Below are 19,086 nucleotides of genomic sequence, written 5' to 3'. Positions count from 1 at the left end.
ATTTTACCGGTGGGGTGGGGTGGGGGAGATTAAAAAATGAGGGCATGACGAACAGGGGCAATGCACAGATTGGGAGAAAACAACTTTCAGTGGTTGCAGTAAGCTAAAAGTACTTGCCAGTTTCTTTATGTGCTTGAGGAACAGATTGGTGTGATAAGAAGACTGGCTATCGTGGTGTGTTCCCATTCAAACCTAGATGGGTTTGCAATACCAGACCCATTTTTAGGGCTTTATGATAACGGCAATAGAAGCATTATAGCTTTGGTTCTAGAAGGGATAAATTAGCTATTTTACTAGCTAAATAATAAACTAATATCCAGAAATGTGTAAAATGCCCCTTTAAAAGCTACCAACCCGGCAGTTATTTCTCTGTCTTGTTGGAGTGAATTCAGCAATTTAATTATGGCCTGTATAAGTGCTTTTTAAAAATCTTGACCAGATTTCTCACCATTCAATTTCAATAGATGGCTCTGGGATTTAGCATTATGTAAGATTTATAATTTTGCACTATTCACTCTTCTCTCCCTTGCTGACTGTTTCTCCTAAGCTAGTCAGCGCTAGTCATTGCAACTAGAAGGGCTCCAGATCCTTCATAATTCTGATAGGACAATTTTTAAAGTAGTAGCTGCATATTGAAGTATTAAAAATTGTCCTCTGGACCTGTTCCATTAATCTATCTCTCATGCAAATGTGAGTAGATCAATAGGTACCACTCTGGCGGGAAGGTAACAGCGCTCCATGCAGTCATGCCGGCCACATGATCTTGGAGGTGTCTACGAACAACACTGGCTCTTCAGCTTAGAAATGGAGATGAGCACCACCCCCCAGAGTAGGACACAACTGAACTTAATGTCAGGGGAAAACCTTTACCTTTACCTATTCCAACTTGAAGAAATTCTTGAGTTTTTTTTAATGTTTTCCCCCTCTTATCTAATAAATGTAGTGCCACCAGCAAACATGACCACCTCTTTACTCATCCTTAACTTCAGGTTCTGTATATGGAGATTCTATATAGCTCAAGCTTGTTAGGTATATGTAATGAGTGGGCAACATATAGCCCTGGGACTACATAGTGCCACCAAACTGTTATATTATATAGCCAGCAATTCATTCTATAACAGATCATATCCTTACCATTTATTTTCCCCCAATGATCTGGATTCTATGAGCCATCCTCTGATACTCTATATATAAAGAAAGAAACATTAGAGTATTATGTTTTGGACACAAATTTTATAACCATCTTTATAGTGTTTATAGAGATTTCTTTACTTTAGGTGAAATAACCAAATAAGTGTTACCCACGGTACTACCTGGGTAATAATGACAACTCCTATGCATTAGGAGGTTAAAAAAAATAAAATGTCATAGAGTTTTAGCCGTATTAAGTTTATTGATATAGTACAAAATTTCTTACTACAATGATATTTTTAATGCTCGTATCTAAGGCAATAGTTCTCAACATGTGGATCCCCTTGTGTTTTGGCCCACAACTCCCAGAAATCCCAGCTAGTTTACAAGCTGTTTCCCAGTGTGACTTTTGTATAATGTATGATCTGAGGTATTGATTTCTCTCTCTTATACAACAGTAGGATATTGTTTTCGTTACATGTCTTCCAAATGAAGTCCCATTTATGGCAGTCCTAGGGTTTTCCTAGCAAGATTTATTCAGAGGTGTTTTGACATTGCCTTCCTCTGAATATAGCCTACAGCAACTGGTCTTCCCTGCTGGTGGTCTCTCATACAAATACTAGGCATGCCAAACCTGGTTCAGCTTCCAAAATCAGACTGGATCTGGAGCCTTCGGAGTATATTACATATTAAGGCAATTTGTTAAAATGTATCTGTTTTTCAAATAAATACAATTTTAACAGATATAGAACATTTGGATGATTGAGAGTGCCCCAAAGTAAAGCTCTCCAGGCAAGTCTTTTTGTTGCAATGGCTACATTGTGACTAGCTATGCCTACCAGAGCAGCCTTTCTTAGGAGTGGCTATCCTATTGGCAGGCATTGTGTAAAAAGACACATTGGGTTGTTGTAGGTCAATGGCAAGCATCCTCAGACCTCACAATCTCTGAGGATGCTTGCCATAGATACAGGTGAAACGTCAGGACAGAATGCTTCTAGAACATGGCCATATAGCCCGAAAAACCTACAACAACTCAGGGATTCCAGCCATGAAAGACACAATTGTTTGCCACCATACTTTCTTCCTCCTTTACGATTAGATTCCATCAACATTCAGCCTATGTCATTTGCCAGACAAGGTGTGGCTACAACCAACATCTTAAGTGGCTGTGAAAGAATGCTAGACTTACATGGCACCAAAAACAAAAGGACGAGCAGGAGTTTCTTCAGCATCTTAGGAAAAAGAGTAAACAGAAATATTAGGCCACATTTTCCTGGTTACCTATTTAGGAACATATTTCCAGATTCTTCACAGTGTATTAAATGATCAAGAAATGTTGTCAAGGCTTGTGCACATCCTACCCTTGTTGAACATTCACTCCTTAGACTCGTTACCGCATCTCCTACCACCAATCTGCATGAGCCCTTCGATCCTCTGGGAAGGCCCTCCTTTCGGCCCTTCCTCTATCTCAGGCATAACTTGTAGGAACAAGGGAGAAAGCCTTCTCCACTGAATTTGGAACTCACTACCTGGTGAGATTAGGCAAGCCCCCACTCTAGCAGCCTTTAAGAAAGATCTGAAAATTTGGCTCTTCCATTGTGCCTTTGGAGAGTGACCATTCATCCCATTTCTGTCTATTCCATCTACAGTGTTGTCCTTATGATGCACTTTCCTTCGGCCTAAATTGAAAGCCTAACTGTACTGTTTGTCCTTTTTTGGGCTCCTCTCAAATACACTTTTTCTACTCCTACCTCATCTAGGGTTTTATCATTTTATCTTGTCCATTTGGACTGTCTATTATGTTCAATTTTCTATTATGCTCTTTTGCTTTGTTTACTTTATTTTGCCACTGTATGTACTTTACTGTGATGTAATTTTTGTTGTTGTACTTTGCACTTTATTTTGCTGCATTGTATTTTTTGGGCTTGGCCTCATGTTCGCCATCCCGAGTCCCCTTCGGGAAGATAGTGGCGGGTTATAAGTAAAGTTTATTATTATTAGTCAAAAAGTTACAGGCTTGATCTAGCAATCAGCTGTTGAAGACTCCAGACTGGGAGAAAAACCAGGCAGCAACTAGTTCCAGTCTGATGCAGTGTTTCTCAAAGTGTTCTCCACAAAGCCCTTGCGACTCCTTGAAGCATACTCAGTCTCTATAGTTCCTTCCTCCTTCTCCCCCTCATATGCTTTGCCTCTTTTTTCCTGCTCCTCCTTCTCCCCCTGCCTCCCTTGCCACCAAAGCCTTTTGCCCTTGGCCACCTTGCCAAAAGCCTTTTCCTCCTACTTCCCTTGCTGCCAAAGCCTTTCTACTTCAGCTACCTTGCTGCCAAAAAGCATTTTCCTTGCAGCCCAGATCCTTTCCTCCATGCTTCCAAAACCCTATTTCCCTCCCACCACTCAAGGTCGCTTTGATTGTGCTTTTTCTGCATGGCAGAAGGGGGTTGGAGTGGATGGCACCTTGGGTAGCTCCTATTACTGAGGTAGATAGATAGATAGATAGATAGATAGATAGATAGATAGATAGATATTGGGGCTCCACATGAAACTTTTGCTTCAAAAAGGGCTCAGCAGCTGAAAATGGTTAAGAACCCCTGGTGTGATGGGATGAATTGTTACTGCATGGATTTTTAGAGTGTCTTTTGAGATATAGCTTACCCTCCTGAAGCTGTTCATAGAAGTCAATAAAATAAAATAGGATTACAGAAGAATCATAGAATTGCAAGAACAATATTAGAACATTTTAAGTTCACCGAGAAAAGCATCAACAGCCAATAAGCAACAGCTCAGATAGAAATTATAGCACCAAAACAAATATCAAAACAGCAGATAAAAATTCAGACACCACAATTTATGTAAAATCTGAGTGGATGAGAGAAAAAAGCTCAGCTAAAGTCAAAATGGTAGGGGACAAACAAAAGGTGTCTAAAAAGCAGAACTTCTGAATCTGATTTAGTGCTTGGGTAGGTTCATGGGGAAATAAATTGCCTGCTGTACCATTTTAAAGTTGAATGCCATTAACTCAACTTGGGTTCAAGAAAGAATAGACAGACTGTTAGAAATAACAACCTTCCAAGCCTCCACTAACTGTTTGTAAATGTGTATAATTGTTAACCTATATTGTATGTACATTTTAGTTTGCCAGTTTGACTGTACCTCTTTGGTGTGGGAAGGACTTCACACACAGGACTCCATTTTTGTTTTACAGTAGGTCTTTAGACCTCAGTGGAAGTGGATGCAGTTTGTCTCCTTTCAGACTTCAGTGAGTACAATTATACAGTTTGGACTATATCAATATCCTAAAGACATTGACTATGGACTGAATATATATATAATAAGTTTGTTAGTAAACCTTAGTAAACCTTTTCAAAGAAGGCTTTATTTTGTCTCTTCAAGGGAATGTATATTTTTTGGGCAATTACAACTGCAAATTCTACTTCAAAGAAACCTTCTGATGTTTTGGACTACAACCCCCATTTATCCCCAAACAGCATGGTCAATGGTTAAGGAATAGTTGGGTTTTTAGTCTAAGCTATGGGAGGTTCACCAGTCCTGCTGTGTTTTTACATCACACAAAGTTGTAGAAACAATCTGCATAGGTTTGGAAGCCAATGGTTCTTAATTACAGTAACTGTTTTCATGTATACAAGCTTCCCTTCTCCCATAGTAGGAGCTGTGGCCCTAAAAACATGGAGGATATAAAGTTGCCTATTCCTAATGTGAAGCAATCAGAATACTGAGCTCCTGCAATTGTTCAAATGTTATGTTCCAATTGGAGCTTAGTAAAGTAAGAATACATTGTGGCAATCCAGCTTGGACACAACCAAAACAGGTGTCTTGCAGCATCCCTCTCCCAACTCAAAGTGGCTGCTGCTGAAACCAGTACTTATAGAACTACATTCTATTCTGAAGGACAGGCTTTATCTGAGGTCCATTGGCCATGATGCCTAAACATGTCCGATCAGAAGGCAGTATAGCATTAAATGTTAAAACACTTTGGGATAATGGTTCCTTTCATGTCACAACAAGCCATCCAACTAAGTTGCTGTGAGTTTTCCAGGCTGTATGGCCATGTTCCAGAAGCATTTTCTCCTGACGTTTCACCCACACCTATTGGCAGGCATCCTCAAAGGTTGTGAGGTCTGTAGGAAACTAGGCAAGTGAGGTTTATATATTTGTGGAATAATGTCCAGGGTGAGAGAAAGAACTCTTGTCTGTTTGAGGCAAGTGTGAATGTTGCAATTGGCCACCTTGATCAGCACTTAATAGCTTCAAAGCCTAGCTGGTTGCTGCCTGGTGAACCTTTGTTGGGAGGTGTTAGCTGGCTCTGATTCATTGACTGTTGAAACAGGATGATAGCTGACCCCTTAAACTTGGCATGATGCAGAAGAGCTTTTTTTTTAACAATTCCACCATAGAAACCCTGGTTCTTTACAGCAGTAAATTGGTGCCTCCAAGATGGAGACAAATTAGAATTTCAGATGCAGTTTGGCTGTAACATGCTAAAGCGGGTTCAGATTCAAATCATAATATTTTGCAGCTCCACAAGGTGAAGTGTTCCTGGAAGTCAAAACTCACCATTTTCCCAGTCTTCCTGTGGAGAGGGGCATTTCCAGGCTGCCTTTTCTTTGCTTCCAGTGTTTACTGCAACTACAAGCAAATATTAAGGGGAAAAAAACCAAAGTGAACTGCACTAGCTGTGGAGGTTAACTCTAGGTTTAGGTAAGATTGTTCCATGCTTGCAAGACTGTACTCTGTCAAGAGTCTGTGCACTATTTCTCCAATAACATTGTCAAAGGAGAGCAGGGCAGGAAACATCTTACCCTCTGAAAGTTGGACTGGAGCACCCAGCAGCATTCCTTAGATATATTTACTTGTATAAAAGACTAGCTTTATCTACCAGGTGTTGCCCAGGTATGCATTTTCTAGTGTCATTTAACAGAAATACTCATTGTTAGCTTTAAGTAAAGGTAAAGGTTTTCCCCTGACATTAAGTCCAGTCGTGTCTGACTCTGGGGTGTGGTGCTCATCTCCATTTCTAAGCTGAAGAGCCGGCGTTGTCCATAGACACCTCCAAGGTCATGTGGCTGGCATGACTGCATAGAGCGCCATTACCTTCCCGCTGGAGCGGTACCTATTGATCTACTCACATCTGTTAGGTAGGCAGAAGCTGGGGCTGACAGCAGAAGCTCACGCTGCTCCCCGGATTTGAACCTGCAACCTTTTGGTCAACAAGCTCAGCAGCTCAGCGCTTTAACCCACTGCGCCACCGGAGGTTCCATTGTTAGCTTTACAGTTTTATGAATAGTCCCATTAGTAAATACATATCCGAGCAAAGCAGGGTACATTACCTAGTATATAGATATATTGCAAACAGAGTGCAAGCTATATACATCTAGTGGTTAAGCCAATTAAAATAATCAACTTCTTACCTTTATTCATCTCAAAGGAAATTTTACTTTCACACATTTCAATGTGTAAGTTGAACTCGTCCTTAGGAATTCTGTGACGGGCATTGTAGGGGCATGTCGCTAGTTGTTTGGCAATCTTTTGGTTGTTCTGGAAATAGGGAAGAAACATCAGAAACTTGCAGCATGGAATATGGCACTCTTTAGATTTCAGCAGAAAGGGGTCTAAGTATTTGAAATAAATGGCTCAGCTAAAGAAGATTTCTTACTTCACTCCTGACTTTAGAGATGTTCTCTCTGTGAGAACAGCAATATATTGGAAATGGGAAATTAGTGCCACCTCTGCTACAATTTAGAAACTAGTGCCTTCGGTGAAATATAGTGCACAATTGCAGCTGCAGGCTTATTCTTCGTTTCTAGTACTTTTCCCTAAAAGAATGGAATTTATAGTGTGGTGTACATATGAGAATTTTGGGAAATGGATATTCAAAACATTTGGGAAAACCCGGAATCTCCACAAGCTTTTGGAAGCGTGAATCTTTTGGAGATTAATTGGCATTCACACTATTTGGAATAATCATAATCTTTTGTAACCATTGGTAAAGTATGATCTTCCTGAGAAGAGTTTAAAACTCGTTTGAGTCAACCTTCTCTTCAGTGGTATATATCCACATGTACTCATGCAAGGCAATTAGGTTTCTCAGCTGTTAGACTGATATACCTAGATATCTCTTTGAACTGTTATGATTTGAAGTAGTTTGTGCAGATAACAGAGGGCATCTATCTTGTAATCAGCAAAGTCTAAAGCATCTCTCTGGTTTGAGAGTCTAATAGAGTCACTGTTTGAAAGTCTAATAACATCTCTAAAGCCTTCTGTTTCTACAAATGGAGTCTGAGATGTGAATATTCCCAGATCTGGTCACATAGTCTGTAGTCCTTCCCACAACATAACGTTAAGGAAAACTGCATACCAATACACACATATACAATATAGTAAGCAGTCTGAATTATATACAAATAAATTACTAGTGGAGACTTGAAGAAGGTTGCTATTTCCAAGAGAGAGGCTTGTGAGCATACTATTCAAGCAGAACATGCAACCAGGCATTGCACTGCAAGGTGACAGGACTTGTAGCATCTGTCATAGTGATGCCTTGGGCATCATATGTATGTACCAATGCGGAGAACTACTAGTAAATTCAGACAACTAGCTACAGTGGCACAATTATGCAATTGAATCTGGGTTTACACATTGGCAGAATGTGTTACACATGGGTTCCTCTCCAATTTCATTTTTCCTCTTACCTTCTTGCATTTCACCAAATGGTATGGGAATCTGCAGGCTCTGATCTGGTGGTTCTTGTCATAGGGGCACTGCAAGAGTGTTTCTGGATCCATGGGACAATCTGGGTGGCAATCCTTGTAGGATACAACAATCTTAAAACATAAGAACAAAAAGTTATTAAGCATATACCAGAATATAGCAGCTCCTTCCTTCTTTGAGACAATAGTGAGATGCTTGTGTCCCTGGTGAATTTGCATCGATTCTAGGTAAGAGAACTCATGTGATAAAGGATGCCTCCCTTAGAGAAGAAGTCCTAGTTTGCTTTAAATGGGACAAGAGGCCAAACCATCATTTCCACCTAAAGTCATTTTATTTAAGAGGCTGTGGCTCATCGAATTTCAGATGGTGTAGTTTCTGAGATTTTTTTTTAACAAAGATGGGTTGATTTCTCATATATATATTTCAATCTATGTTAATCCCTATCAGCCTGCAATTAGGAGCCCCTGGTGGCACAATGGATTAAACCCTTGTGTCAGCAGGACTGCTGACTGAAAGGTCGGTAGTTCAAATCCTGGGAGCGGGGTGAGCTTCTGTCTGTTAGCTCCAGCTTCTTATTTGTGGACATGAGAGAAGCCTGCCACAAGATGGTAAAACATTTGGGCGTCCCCCTAGTCAATGTCCTTGCAGATGGCCAATTTTCTCACACCACAAGCGACTTTCAGTTTCTCAAGTTGCTCCTGACACACACACAGAAAACAACACAATAGCCCACTTGTATACAGAAAGAAAAATAAATCAATTCAGCCAATAATGTGAGTGGTGAAACTTATTATACAGTTCCAAATCATAGCATTCACAAAACAATATTATATGCGTTTGGTACAGTCATTAAAAAAAGTATCAACGCTGTATGTTCTTGTGTCAAGTTGAACTTAAATCCGTAGTCCACGACCGGTTTCGGCCTCACTCCAGGTCTTCCTCTGGTGGACTAAAATTATATATATATCAATATTCACTACAAATAAATTCATAGACAATCATAAACACATATAAAGATACATATAAGAATAGTAACAGAGTTATGAACTTGATATTTATCATATACATCAAGTTCGTTGTAAATACATCCATTCAGCATCATATATTTCAACATGTTTAAAGATACTCGCAAGATTATAAACTTGGTACTCTTTCCCCTTAGGAATACAGGTTTTTCTGTTTAGTGGGATCTAAATCAAAGGAACAAAATGTGGCTGTAAACATTTAAAAGTTGCATATACAGAAAATAAATATTTCATCTAATTATAAACATAGATCACAAAATAGGTGTACTCACAAGATACTCTGCTCTGTGTTTGATTCTTATTGCAAGTATGGGAAACTTCTGGGAGTTCCCTCAATTTAAAGGGAGGAAAAAACCACATGCGATGTTAAAGAGATAGAGAAGCTCGTAGGGACTGTTTGAATAAAAAATGTAAAATGTAGACACCAGATGGTGCTGTGAATGCTCTCAATATGCTCAAACAGAGATACATACTGTAACACTACCAATTTGGATTTATTTTTTTTTGTCGTGTCAGGAGCAAGTTGTTTCTGGTGTGAGAGAATTGGCCGTCTGCAAGAACGTTGCCCAGGGGATGATTTGATGTTTTTATCATCCTTGTGGGAGGCTTCTCTCATGTCCCTGCATGAAGAGCTGGAGCTGATAGAGGGAGCTCATCCGCCTCTCCCCGCCTCCAATTTGGATAAAACTTCAGAATTATATATAACAACTGTACAGATTTGGTTCATTTAAACCATGTGGATATTCCGTGCGTAGTCTGAAAATCCAATATGTTTCTCTTTGTAAGAGTTTGTTATTGAAGTCAATGTGTTTGGAATGCGTGACCACTTCCATTATATGGTATTTACATGTTGCAGATCATCAAAATGTTTGTAAAGTATTGACTCTCTGGAGTGATTCCTGATTTTACTGTTATGTTCAATGATCCTAGATCTCCTGTGCATGTCATCTATCATATGTGGGTCAAACTCGCCGAGAAGTAAGATCTAGGATGGTGGTGCTCATCTCCATAGCTAAGCCAAAGAGCTGGTGTTGTCTGTAGATGTTGAGCTGACTCCTGTGAAATGTAGTTTAGGGCAGAGCCTTTAAAATTCTGTCATAGGGCTCTTTGCCTTTCCAAACTACATTTCCCAGAATTTTGTGCTCTCTCAAGTCTCTTTTCCAGCTCACTCAGCTCATCCCGTTCTGTTGCTTTCGTCTCCTCATGGTGAGAGAGAACCTATCTCTTCTGAAAATGAATGGACTTTCGAGCATTACAAAATTCAAATGAAAAAATATTGGGTGGGTTTTGATTCTTAAGTTTTTGTGTCCTCCCCCCCCCCCCCGAAATGTTTCTTACCAGCGGTTCATATACATAAAAATTACAAATTACAAAGGACTAATGATTTAAAAATGAAGGTTTGTACACCCCTTATTATTAATTATTATTAATATTATTATTATTACCTATCCATCCTTCATCATGGCTTGAGACAGAGCACAACATAGTTAAGGCACACCTATCCTAGAGGCTTCTTACCTAGAGGTGGCTTTCCATGTAGATTTTAACTCTAGTTTCTCAGAGTCCTAACACTGAACCCACTACACCTTACTGGCTCTTCTTGTATATACTATTACAAACTAAATACAAGGCAACGAAGCATTGCCATATACATTTGTTTAACTTCCCACTCCTGACTAGACAGAAGGTTACTTTTAAAAACCAAATTACAGTCCTTTGATTTATAACGCAAGCCTTGATGACTTACACCTTGTCCTCCCCACCCAGTTACCTGGTAATATGCAAAAAGGCTCCCTGAATTTCCACTGATAGCTGATGAATTGTTGGGGAGTTACTCCAGCACAATAAATCCAGGCAGCAGCCAAACACCAACTGAATTCAAACGGGACCAAGATCCAGCTCACCTGGCCAGTTAACTGTAAGCTCAGCCAATGGGGTGATGCCTGGGTAGGTACCTTTGTGACATCACTGCAACAGAGGTAGAGCCCACCATAATTTCCTCCCTCCAAGATCTGTATTAAGGCAATATACTTGGTGCCCACTGGGGTTTAATCCCAGGAAACCCCTATAGATGCCAGAATCTGTGGGTGCTCAAGCCCCATTGTAGAATTAATGCAAGTTAACACCACTTTAACTGCTGTGGCTCAGTGCTATGGAATCCTGGGAGTTGTAGTTTTACAAGGACTTTAACCAATAATAATAATAATAATAATAATAATAATAATAATAATAATAATAATCTTTATTTATACCCCCCTACCATCTCCCCAAGGGACTCGGTGCGGCTTACATGAGGCCGAGCCCACAATACATCAGCAAAAACAACAGCAGCAGTAATACAAAACAATAAAATAAAGCTCATAAACAGAAATAGGTAGTAAACATCAACAATAACACAATAACATTTAAAGACCAATGGCTGAGCCAAATGTAATAGTTAAAATTTTAAAAATAATGCTGGACAAGACTAGGTGAATATAACTAGGATATAATTTCGGAAAAGAATGCGGCGTACAGACAATTCTAGATTACTAATAAGGTGCAATTAGGGACATACTGCTGGGAGTTTCCTTATTCTGGGAAGGCACACTGGAACAACCACGTTTTCAAGCTCCTCCTAAAAATTGCCAAAATTGGGGCGTGCCTGATATCCTTGGGGAGTGAGTTCCAGAGTTGGGGGCCCCCCATGGAGAAGGCCCTTTCCCTCGTCCCCACCAATCATGCCTGCGATGGAGGTGGGAGCGCAAGTAGGCCCTCTCCAGATGATCGAAGAGATCATGTGGGTTCATACACAGAAATGCGGTCACGCAGGTAGGCAGGTCCCAAACCGTTCAGGGCTTTGTAGGAAAAATCTGCACCATGAATTGGGACCGGAAAATGAATGGCAGCCAATGGAGCTCCTTAAACAGGAGGGTTGACCGCTCCCTGTAAGGGGCCCCAGTTAATAACCTGGCCGCCGCCAGTTGGACCAATTGAAATTTCCAGGCCGTTTTCAAGGGCAGCCAAAGAGTGTGGGTGCCTCATTCAAACTACGAATCTCGGGCTACATTTGATAGTATCTGATTCTCCTTGCCTCTTCAGATGTCTTTGTTACAGTGATGTCAAAAAATTCTTTAGCAAGGCAGTAAATAAAAAGTGGTTAATAAAGAAGTACACACAATTTAGGAGAGACTGTAGCAGTTTGCTGTTGCTGGAGCTCACTGGAAAGGAAAGGGCAATACAGGCAGTCCCTGAGTTGCAAACACCCGACTTATGTATGACTCATCGTTAAGAATGGGGGTGAGACAACAGGAAGGGAGAAGAATTTACCCTTGGAAGGGAAATTCACTCCTGGATAAAACTGAAGCTTTATCAGCAATTCTTGTTTCCATAAAAAGCCAAATTTTTCAAAATGCAATTATCACAGGGACAGAAAGTGAGGTGAAATCAGACAGCAAAACAAACACCTCAGGGTGTTAACTCTTCCCTGTGCTGTCCAAAGTGCACGTGAACACACACACATGTATATATCACACACAAATAAATCCCAGTTTGGATACTTGTTGCCCGAGTTATTTGAATTTTTTTTAATTTTAAAAAGTGCATAAGATTGTGGGTGAACTACAACTCAGATCATGCCAGGTTAACCACGAAAAACTTCTTCAGTACTTAACATTTGTTATGTTGGACAAGTTTGCTCTAGATGCATCATCAGTAAGGTTCAGTGTGGTCTCCGGCTGTAGGGTAAACGACACTATGGTTACTCAGTTCCCTCAAATCCCTCCAGTAGGTAGAGTTAGTCATGGGGGTTCTGTATGCCACGTTTGGTCCATCTGGTTGTGGGTAAACTACAACTCCCAGAAAGGAAGGTCAGTTCCCCTCAAAACTCTCCAGTAATCGAATTCCGGCTTATCAGGTATGTATGCCAAATTTGGTCCAGTCCATCGGTGTTTAGGTTCACAGTGCTGTCTAGATGTAGGTGAACTACAACTCTCCCAAATCAAGGTGAATTTTCCCCAAAGATCTCCAGTATTTTTTGCTGGTCATGAGGGCTCTGTGTGCTAAGTTTGGTCCAATTTCATCTTTGGTGGAGTTCAGAGTGCCCACTGATTGCAGGTGAACTATAAATCCCAGTACCTACAACTCAAAAATATCCAGGCCAATTCCCCTCAAAACCCACCAGAGTCCAGGATTCCACAGCATTGAGCCATGAGAGTACAAGTGGTGTCACACCACATGAATTCTACACTGTAGAGCAGAGTTTCTCAAACTGTGCTCCTCCCCCCAGATGTTTTGGATGTTAGCTTCCATAATTCCTAACAGCTGGTAAACTGGCTGGGATTTCTGGGAGCTGAAGTCCAAAACACCTAGAGGAGCAAAGTTTGAGAAACAGTTGTATAGAGGCACCAAAGAACTGATCCTTCAAGTTGGGGAATGTGGGTAACAGAGAAATGGAAAGGAAAAACGTTGCTGCAAAAGGCCTAACTTAGCCTGATGTGTTGACTCTTTGCTTTGCTGGTGTACTAATGAAGCACCCAACCACAGGAAGTCCCAGCCCCAAAAGGGAAGCTGCATTGAAGGGGGAAGTGTTGGAGCGAGTCTCATATGCAGCTGAGGGCCCAATGCGAAAGGAGCAACACAGAAGTGGTGCAGCGACTCAGAACTGTGCTGGGTGTGGTTCCTGTGTGGTGCTCGGACCATCTTGCTTTTTGAAGAAAGTCTCCCCTTGCATGTCTCATACTCTAACCAACAGGGATCTTGAGATCAACAACGTGAGGCTTGTCACCAAGATTGTAGCGAGATGTCTCTGCCCTCCGTGTACCAGCACAAGTTTGCGGAGAAACTGACGATCCTTAATGAGCGAGGCAAAGGGGTTCTTATTCGCATGTACAATATCAAGAAGGTAGGCATTGATGGGTCTTCTTCGGGTCTTAAGATACTTCAGAGAATGGAACCATGTTTAGTAGAGTTCTTACGTTTGTTATGAAGTCTGGTGAGGAAGAAAATTGGGGAGCTGACCTTTCCTATCCTGTTCTACGTAGTTCTGGATTGAGAAAAGAGAAAGAAGGTTGTTCTAGCCTAGAGTAGCTAGTGATTGGAATTGAGTTATTTGTTTTCTGAGGCCTCTTCCACACAGCTGTATAATATCCACATAGAACTGGATTATATGGCAGTGTGGACTCAGATAACCCAGTTCAATGCAGATATTGTGGATTATCTGCCTTGATATTTTGGGTTAATTGGTTGTGTGGAAGCACCCCAAGACAGCATTATAAGTAGTAGAGCTTCCATTTTGAAGTGATGGAGCTTACACTTCAGAACTTATTTTGAAGCCTCCTTGTTTTCTCATTCCTCACCTGACTCCAGTTGAGTTAGAAATAAAGACTGGAGATGGGGAACGTATGGCCCCTCTGGAAAGTGCTTGGTCAGTACTTTAAGAAGAGGCTTACACCGTACTTGATGGGATCAATGGATTTAATGAATTGTGATGTTGAGAAACTACGGATTCTTTTGTATCGCTTACCTGAGAGAAAAGGAGCTCTTATCCTGTCACTCAGCAATTTGCCCATCCCAATCTTTTTCGTCTTCCAAATCCCATTTCCTATACTCGCCAACTAATGAAAACCAGGCCAAGCAATATCAAAGTGTGGTCAAGATGGCAGCAATTATTAATGAAGAAGAACATACAAGTTTGCCTTTGCCTGACTATTCTTGGAAGGGCAACATCCTGTCTTCTGAATGCTAACTACCTTGCACTTGGATCCCTTCCACAAAGGTGTATAAAATCCACATTGAACTGGAGTATATGGCAGTGTGGACTCAGGGTCCTTCCACACAGCCTTATATCCCAGAATATCAAGGCAGGAAATCCCACATTATCTAAGTGTGGGTTCAGATAACCCAATTCAAGGCAGATATTGTGGGACTTTTTTGGCCTTGATATTCTGGGATATAGGGCTATGTGGAAGGGCCCTAAGTTACATAGCCTGAAGGCCAGCATGGCGGAGTGGTTTGAATGTGGGACTGAGGCATAGAGGGATCACTGGGTGACTTCGGGCAAAGTTAACCTCTCATAGCCTCATATGAAGGCAAGGGCAACCTCCTTCTGAAAATGTTTTCCCAGGAAAACAGCAGTTGTTTGGGGTATAGCAGAATAAGTGAAACGGGAACCAAGGTTGCCCAGTGATCTTCATGCCTTAGTGGTGATGTGAACCTAGAAGTCCCAATACAAGGCTATCACTTTCTTCACTAAATTATATGAAGCCACCCTTATTTTGGACCCAGCCTAAATGCTCGAAAGGCAACAGATTTCATCTGATCCTGGAAACTAAGCTGGGTCAGTTCTGGTTAGCACTTTGTGAGAGATTGCTAATGAATGTAAGGTGCTGCAGGCTACATTTCAGATGATGGAACTGGCAAACCACCTCTGAGTGTTCCTTGTCTAAGAAAACATGGGCGATTTGAAGGCACTCTCTCTCACACACCCTGTTCTGGCCTATTTTAATCTGGTGACTCAAGATGGCCTAAGAGGAAGGAAGTGGAAAGGCAATGATCTGAAACCTTAGTATAATTCAAACCATGTGATCAAACAAGGATCCACCACAAGCAGCTGGTTCCTGTTCCTCTTATGTTAATAATAATCATAATAATAATAATCCTAAAAACATTCTTTAAAATACGCATATCAAAACATATTTCCACAAAATACATATTAAAATGCACAAAACAGAGATTAAGATGCAAATTTAAAATTCGTCATTAAAACTGTCTAGGTAGGCTTGCCGGAAGGGATTGGTCTTAACTTGTGTCTTAGACTGAGACAACTGATCTAGCTGTCGGAGCTCTCCTAGCAGGTCATTCCACAATTATGGGATGGCCAATGAAAAGGTCCTCTGAGTGGCCATTGCAAGTTGGGTTCTTGCAGGCTGGTGCAGACTCCCTCCAGAGGACCTAAGTGTTCAGGGCAAATGGTATGGAAGAAAGCACTCCTGTAGGTGACCTGGACCCAAACCATGTAGGGATTGAAAGGTCAAAATCAACACAATAAGGATTGAGGAACCTGTGCTTCCCCTTGATGCTGCTGGACTATGTCTTCCATAATTTCTGATGGTTGGACAGATGGAGGGTCACGGGTTCTGCATCCCTATACTGAGTATTATCTTACAGTGTAAGAATCTGGAGACTGATAAAAAATAGAATATTATTTGTTCAGTTGTTGTGGATTGTGTGCTGAATGGCAAAATCTTCAGGAATGAGATGAAGAGCTGAGCCTGAGAGAATGGGTAGCTATTATTATTATTATTATTATTAGTAGTAGTAGTAGTAGTAGTAGTATGTTTATTTATAATAAAAAAAATTCAATAGCTTTGGCAGATTGTGTATGACAGGTGGATGTTTCCTCCTTTTTTATTTATGAACAGACAGAACTGTGAATTAGCTGAAGGTTATGTCATGTAGTGCTGGGGTCTCCACTGACTCAGTAGTGTTTGCTGTTGGTCAACACATGTTACACTCGTAAATAAAACAGGTGTTATGGAAACTTGTCAGCTCTCAGTTGATCTCATCTAAAGGAAACTCAGGGGAAGGAAAAGCCTTTTGGCACCTTAAACACTACTGGCATGGGGATTTGTAAAGAAGACTTTGAACAGTAAGATGTTGGCTATATGGTTTATGCAAGAAATGCTTCAGTTGCTTGAAGGATGGTAGAAAAGACCCCTTTTGATGATATCAATGCTAACTGGACTGTATACTGTTGTTTACAACCAGCAATGCATATGAAGTACAGGTTGAGTTTCCCTTATCTAAAATGCTTGGGACCAGAAGTGTTTGGTATTTTTAAATTTTATTTTGAAATACCTCTATTTGCATTTGTGTCCATAATAAAATATCTTAGGATTTCATCACACACTGTAAAATCAGCATTTCTACACATGTAAGAAAGGGCAAACCATGGTGTTTTTTCCCCCTCATTATTCCTAAACTGGTTGGCAATTGACTTATTTTTTTACTTCCCTGCATAGAAAAAAGCAAGATGGCTAATTTCCCCATGTGATGTTAATCCCTGTTGTCTGCTTTTGTTTCCCACTTGTAAATAAAACAATGACTGCTGTGTGCGGGAGGAGACAAAATGCTAGTTTCTCCAGATCGCCAATGCAGAGAAGCATCAGGAAAGGTCAGAGTTAATTTTAAACCACTTCTTGCAGTTGTCAATCCAAAGGCTCAGGGAAGGATGAGGGTTAATTTAAAACAAGCTTTATTTGTATCCTGCCCCTTCTCCCCGAGAGATTAGGGGCAGTTTACAACATACCTGTGATCTGGGGTGATTTTTAAAGAAAAGATAAATAAAATCCTGGAGGGACGATGGGAGGAGATCTCAGTGCAAACAACCCCAGAGAAAGTGCCGCCTTAAGGAAGGTGTTTCTGTTTCAGTGGAAAGGTCTTGAAGGCATTGCTGGTATCCTTGAAATGTGAGGAGTTATCACCTGCCCATGTGATGAGAATTAAGCGGATGGTTGAGTTAGAATCTGGAGGAGGTGATCTTAGTCTAATGAGAATGCATAAATTCTTCGTCTTCTTTACAGACAAAACCCCATGAAATTCCACTCTTTCCCCCACTTTCCCTCATTTTCTCCAGCTCAATGTCATGAAGTCCTTACAGATGAGACCCAAGTCTACAAACAAAATCATTTATATTTCATATATACCTTATATGCAAGGCCTTGAGGTATTTTATATGATACAATATTTTAAATAATTATGTTGTCAAAATAAAGTTTGCGTTCATTGAGCCATCAGAAAGCTACCCATGTGGGTAGTTTAGGAGAAATTCCATGCTGTATCATTCTAAACATAGTAACTAAGACATTTGCCTCAAAAACATGGAGCAGGTCCCTTGTCATTTAGCTATTGCCTAAATATTCCTTGCAAAGGGGAAAATCCTTATATAAGAGAAGGATGGAAAACGTGGGAGCATACGCAGAGCTTGGAAAGTAACTTCTTAAAAGGAATTCCTTAAATAACTAAATGTAACTTACAAGAGTAACTTGGTAATATTAACATTCCAGTTGCATGTGCAAGTGCGATACACCTCCCCCAGTCAACCCAAGAAGTACGCTCACACATGATGTTGGGATGAACAATGGCCACAACTCATTTACTGATAACAGGAACAAGAGTTGGCAGCCAAGCATGGGCCCACTGCTGTCCAATACCGCAAAAAACCAGGGTGTCGCCGGCACAATACCGGGCAAACGTAAACTTGGCACCCCTGGGACCACCAGGTGTTCCCCCTTTCCACTAGGGGGAAGCCAGATCCAGGGCCCATGCCCCACGCCAAGAAGTAGTTGTGACAAGAAGGATAAAAAACAAATAACTGTTAACAGGTAACCAGGACAATGTGGTTGAGTTTGTCTTTCTTGGCTTTAGAGCAGCGTTTCTCAACCTGGGGGTCAGGTTCCCCTGGGGGGGGGGAGGGTCATGAGGGGATGTTAGAGGGGTTGCCAAAGACCATAAAGAAACAGTATTTTCTGTTGGTCAAGGGGTTCTGTGTGGCCCAATTCTATCATTGATGAGGTTCATAATGCTCTTTGATTGTAGGTGAACTATAAATCCCAGCAACTACAACTCCCAAATGCCAACATCTATTTTCCCCAAACTCCACTAGTGTTCACATTTAGACATATTGAGTATTTGTTCCAAGTTTGGTCCAGACCATCATTGTTTGAGTCCATAGTGCTCTCTGGATATAGGTGAACTTCAACTCCAAAACTCAAGGTCAATGCCCACCAAACCCTTCCAGTATTTCTGCTGGTCATGGGAGTTCTGTGTGTTAAGTTTGGTTCAGTTCTATCATTGGTGGAGTTCAGAATGCTCTTTGATTGTAAATGAACTATAAATCCCAGCAACTATAACTTCCAAATGACAAAATCCGTTCCCCCCTAACTCCACCAGTATTCAAATGTGGGCATATCGGGTAGTTGTGCCAAATTTTGTCCAGTGAATGAAAATACATCCTGCATATTAGATATTTACATTACAATCCATAATAGTAGCAAAATTACAGTTATGAAATAGCAATGAAAATAATTTTATATGGTTGGGTGTCAGCACAACATGAGGAACTGCATTAAGTGGTCACGGCATTAGGAATGTTGAGAACCACTGCTTTAGAGGACTTCACCTTGGTAGTTAACTCTTTCTTCTTGTCTATAAGTTTATAAAGTTT

At 40.8% G+C, this 19,086-nt stretch overlaps 2 protein-coding genes across 2 annotated transcripts in view; one reads left to right on the top strand and one right to left on the bottom strand.

Annotated features, from left to right (window-relative positions):
* Positions 1 to 1,136: 1,136 nt before the first annotated feature.
* Positions 1,137 to 7,931, bottom strand: LOC132766583 (gametocyte-specific factor 1-like). The gene is made up of 5 exons (XM_060760926.2): positions 7,839 to 7,931; positions 6,558 to 6,684; positions 5,704 to 5,775; positions 2,321 to 2,363; positions 1,137 to 1,184 (listed from the first exon to the last, which is right to left on the bottom strand). Exons 1-5 carry the CDS (start codon positions 7,929 to 7,931, stop codon positions 1,163 to 1,165), a joined length of 357 nt encoding a protein of 118 aa, XP_060616909.2. The 3' UTR covers positions 1,137 to 1,162.
* Positions 7,932 to 13,486: 5,555 nt separating this feature from the next.
* NCKAP1L (NCK associated protein 1 like) overlaps positions 13,487 to 19,086 on the top strand; it is a 97,094-nt gene continuing 91,494 nt past the window's right edge. Inside the window, exon 1 of the mRNA XM_060763805.2 lies at positions 13,487 to 13,764. Within this exon, the coding sequence (XP_060619788.2) occupies positions 13,663 to 13,764 (102 nt within the window). The 5' untranslated portion in view covers positions 13,487 to 13,662. The remainder of the gene's footprint in view (positions 13,765 to 19,086) is intronic.

Source organism: Anolis sagrei, chromosome 2, assembly GCF_037176765.1.
Source record: "Anolis sagrei isolate rAnoSag1 chromosome 2, rAnoSag1.mat, whole genome shotgun sequence".
Taxonomy (NCBI): domain Eukaryota; kingdom Metazoa; phylum Chordata; class Lepidosauria; order Squamata; family Dactyloidae; genus Anolis; species Anolis sagrei.
Note: the sequence above shows the minus strand (reverse complement) of the source record. Positions and strands in the feature narration are given on the sequence as shown.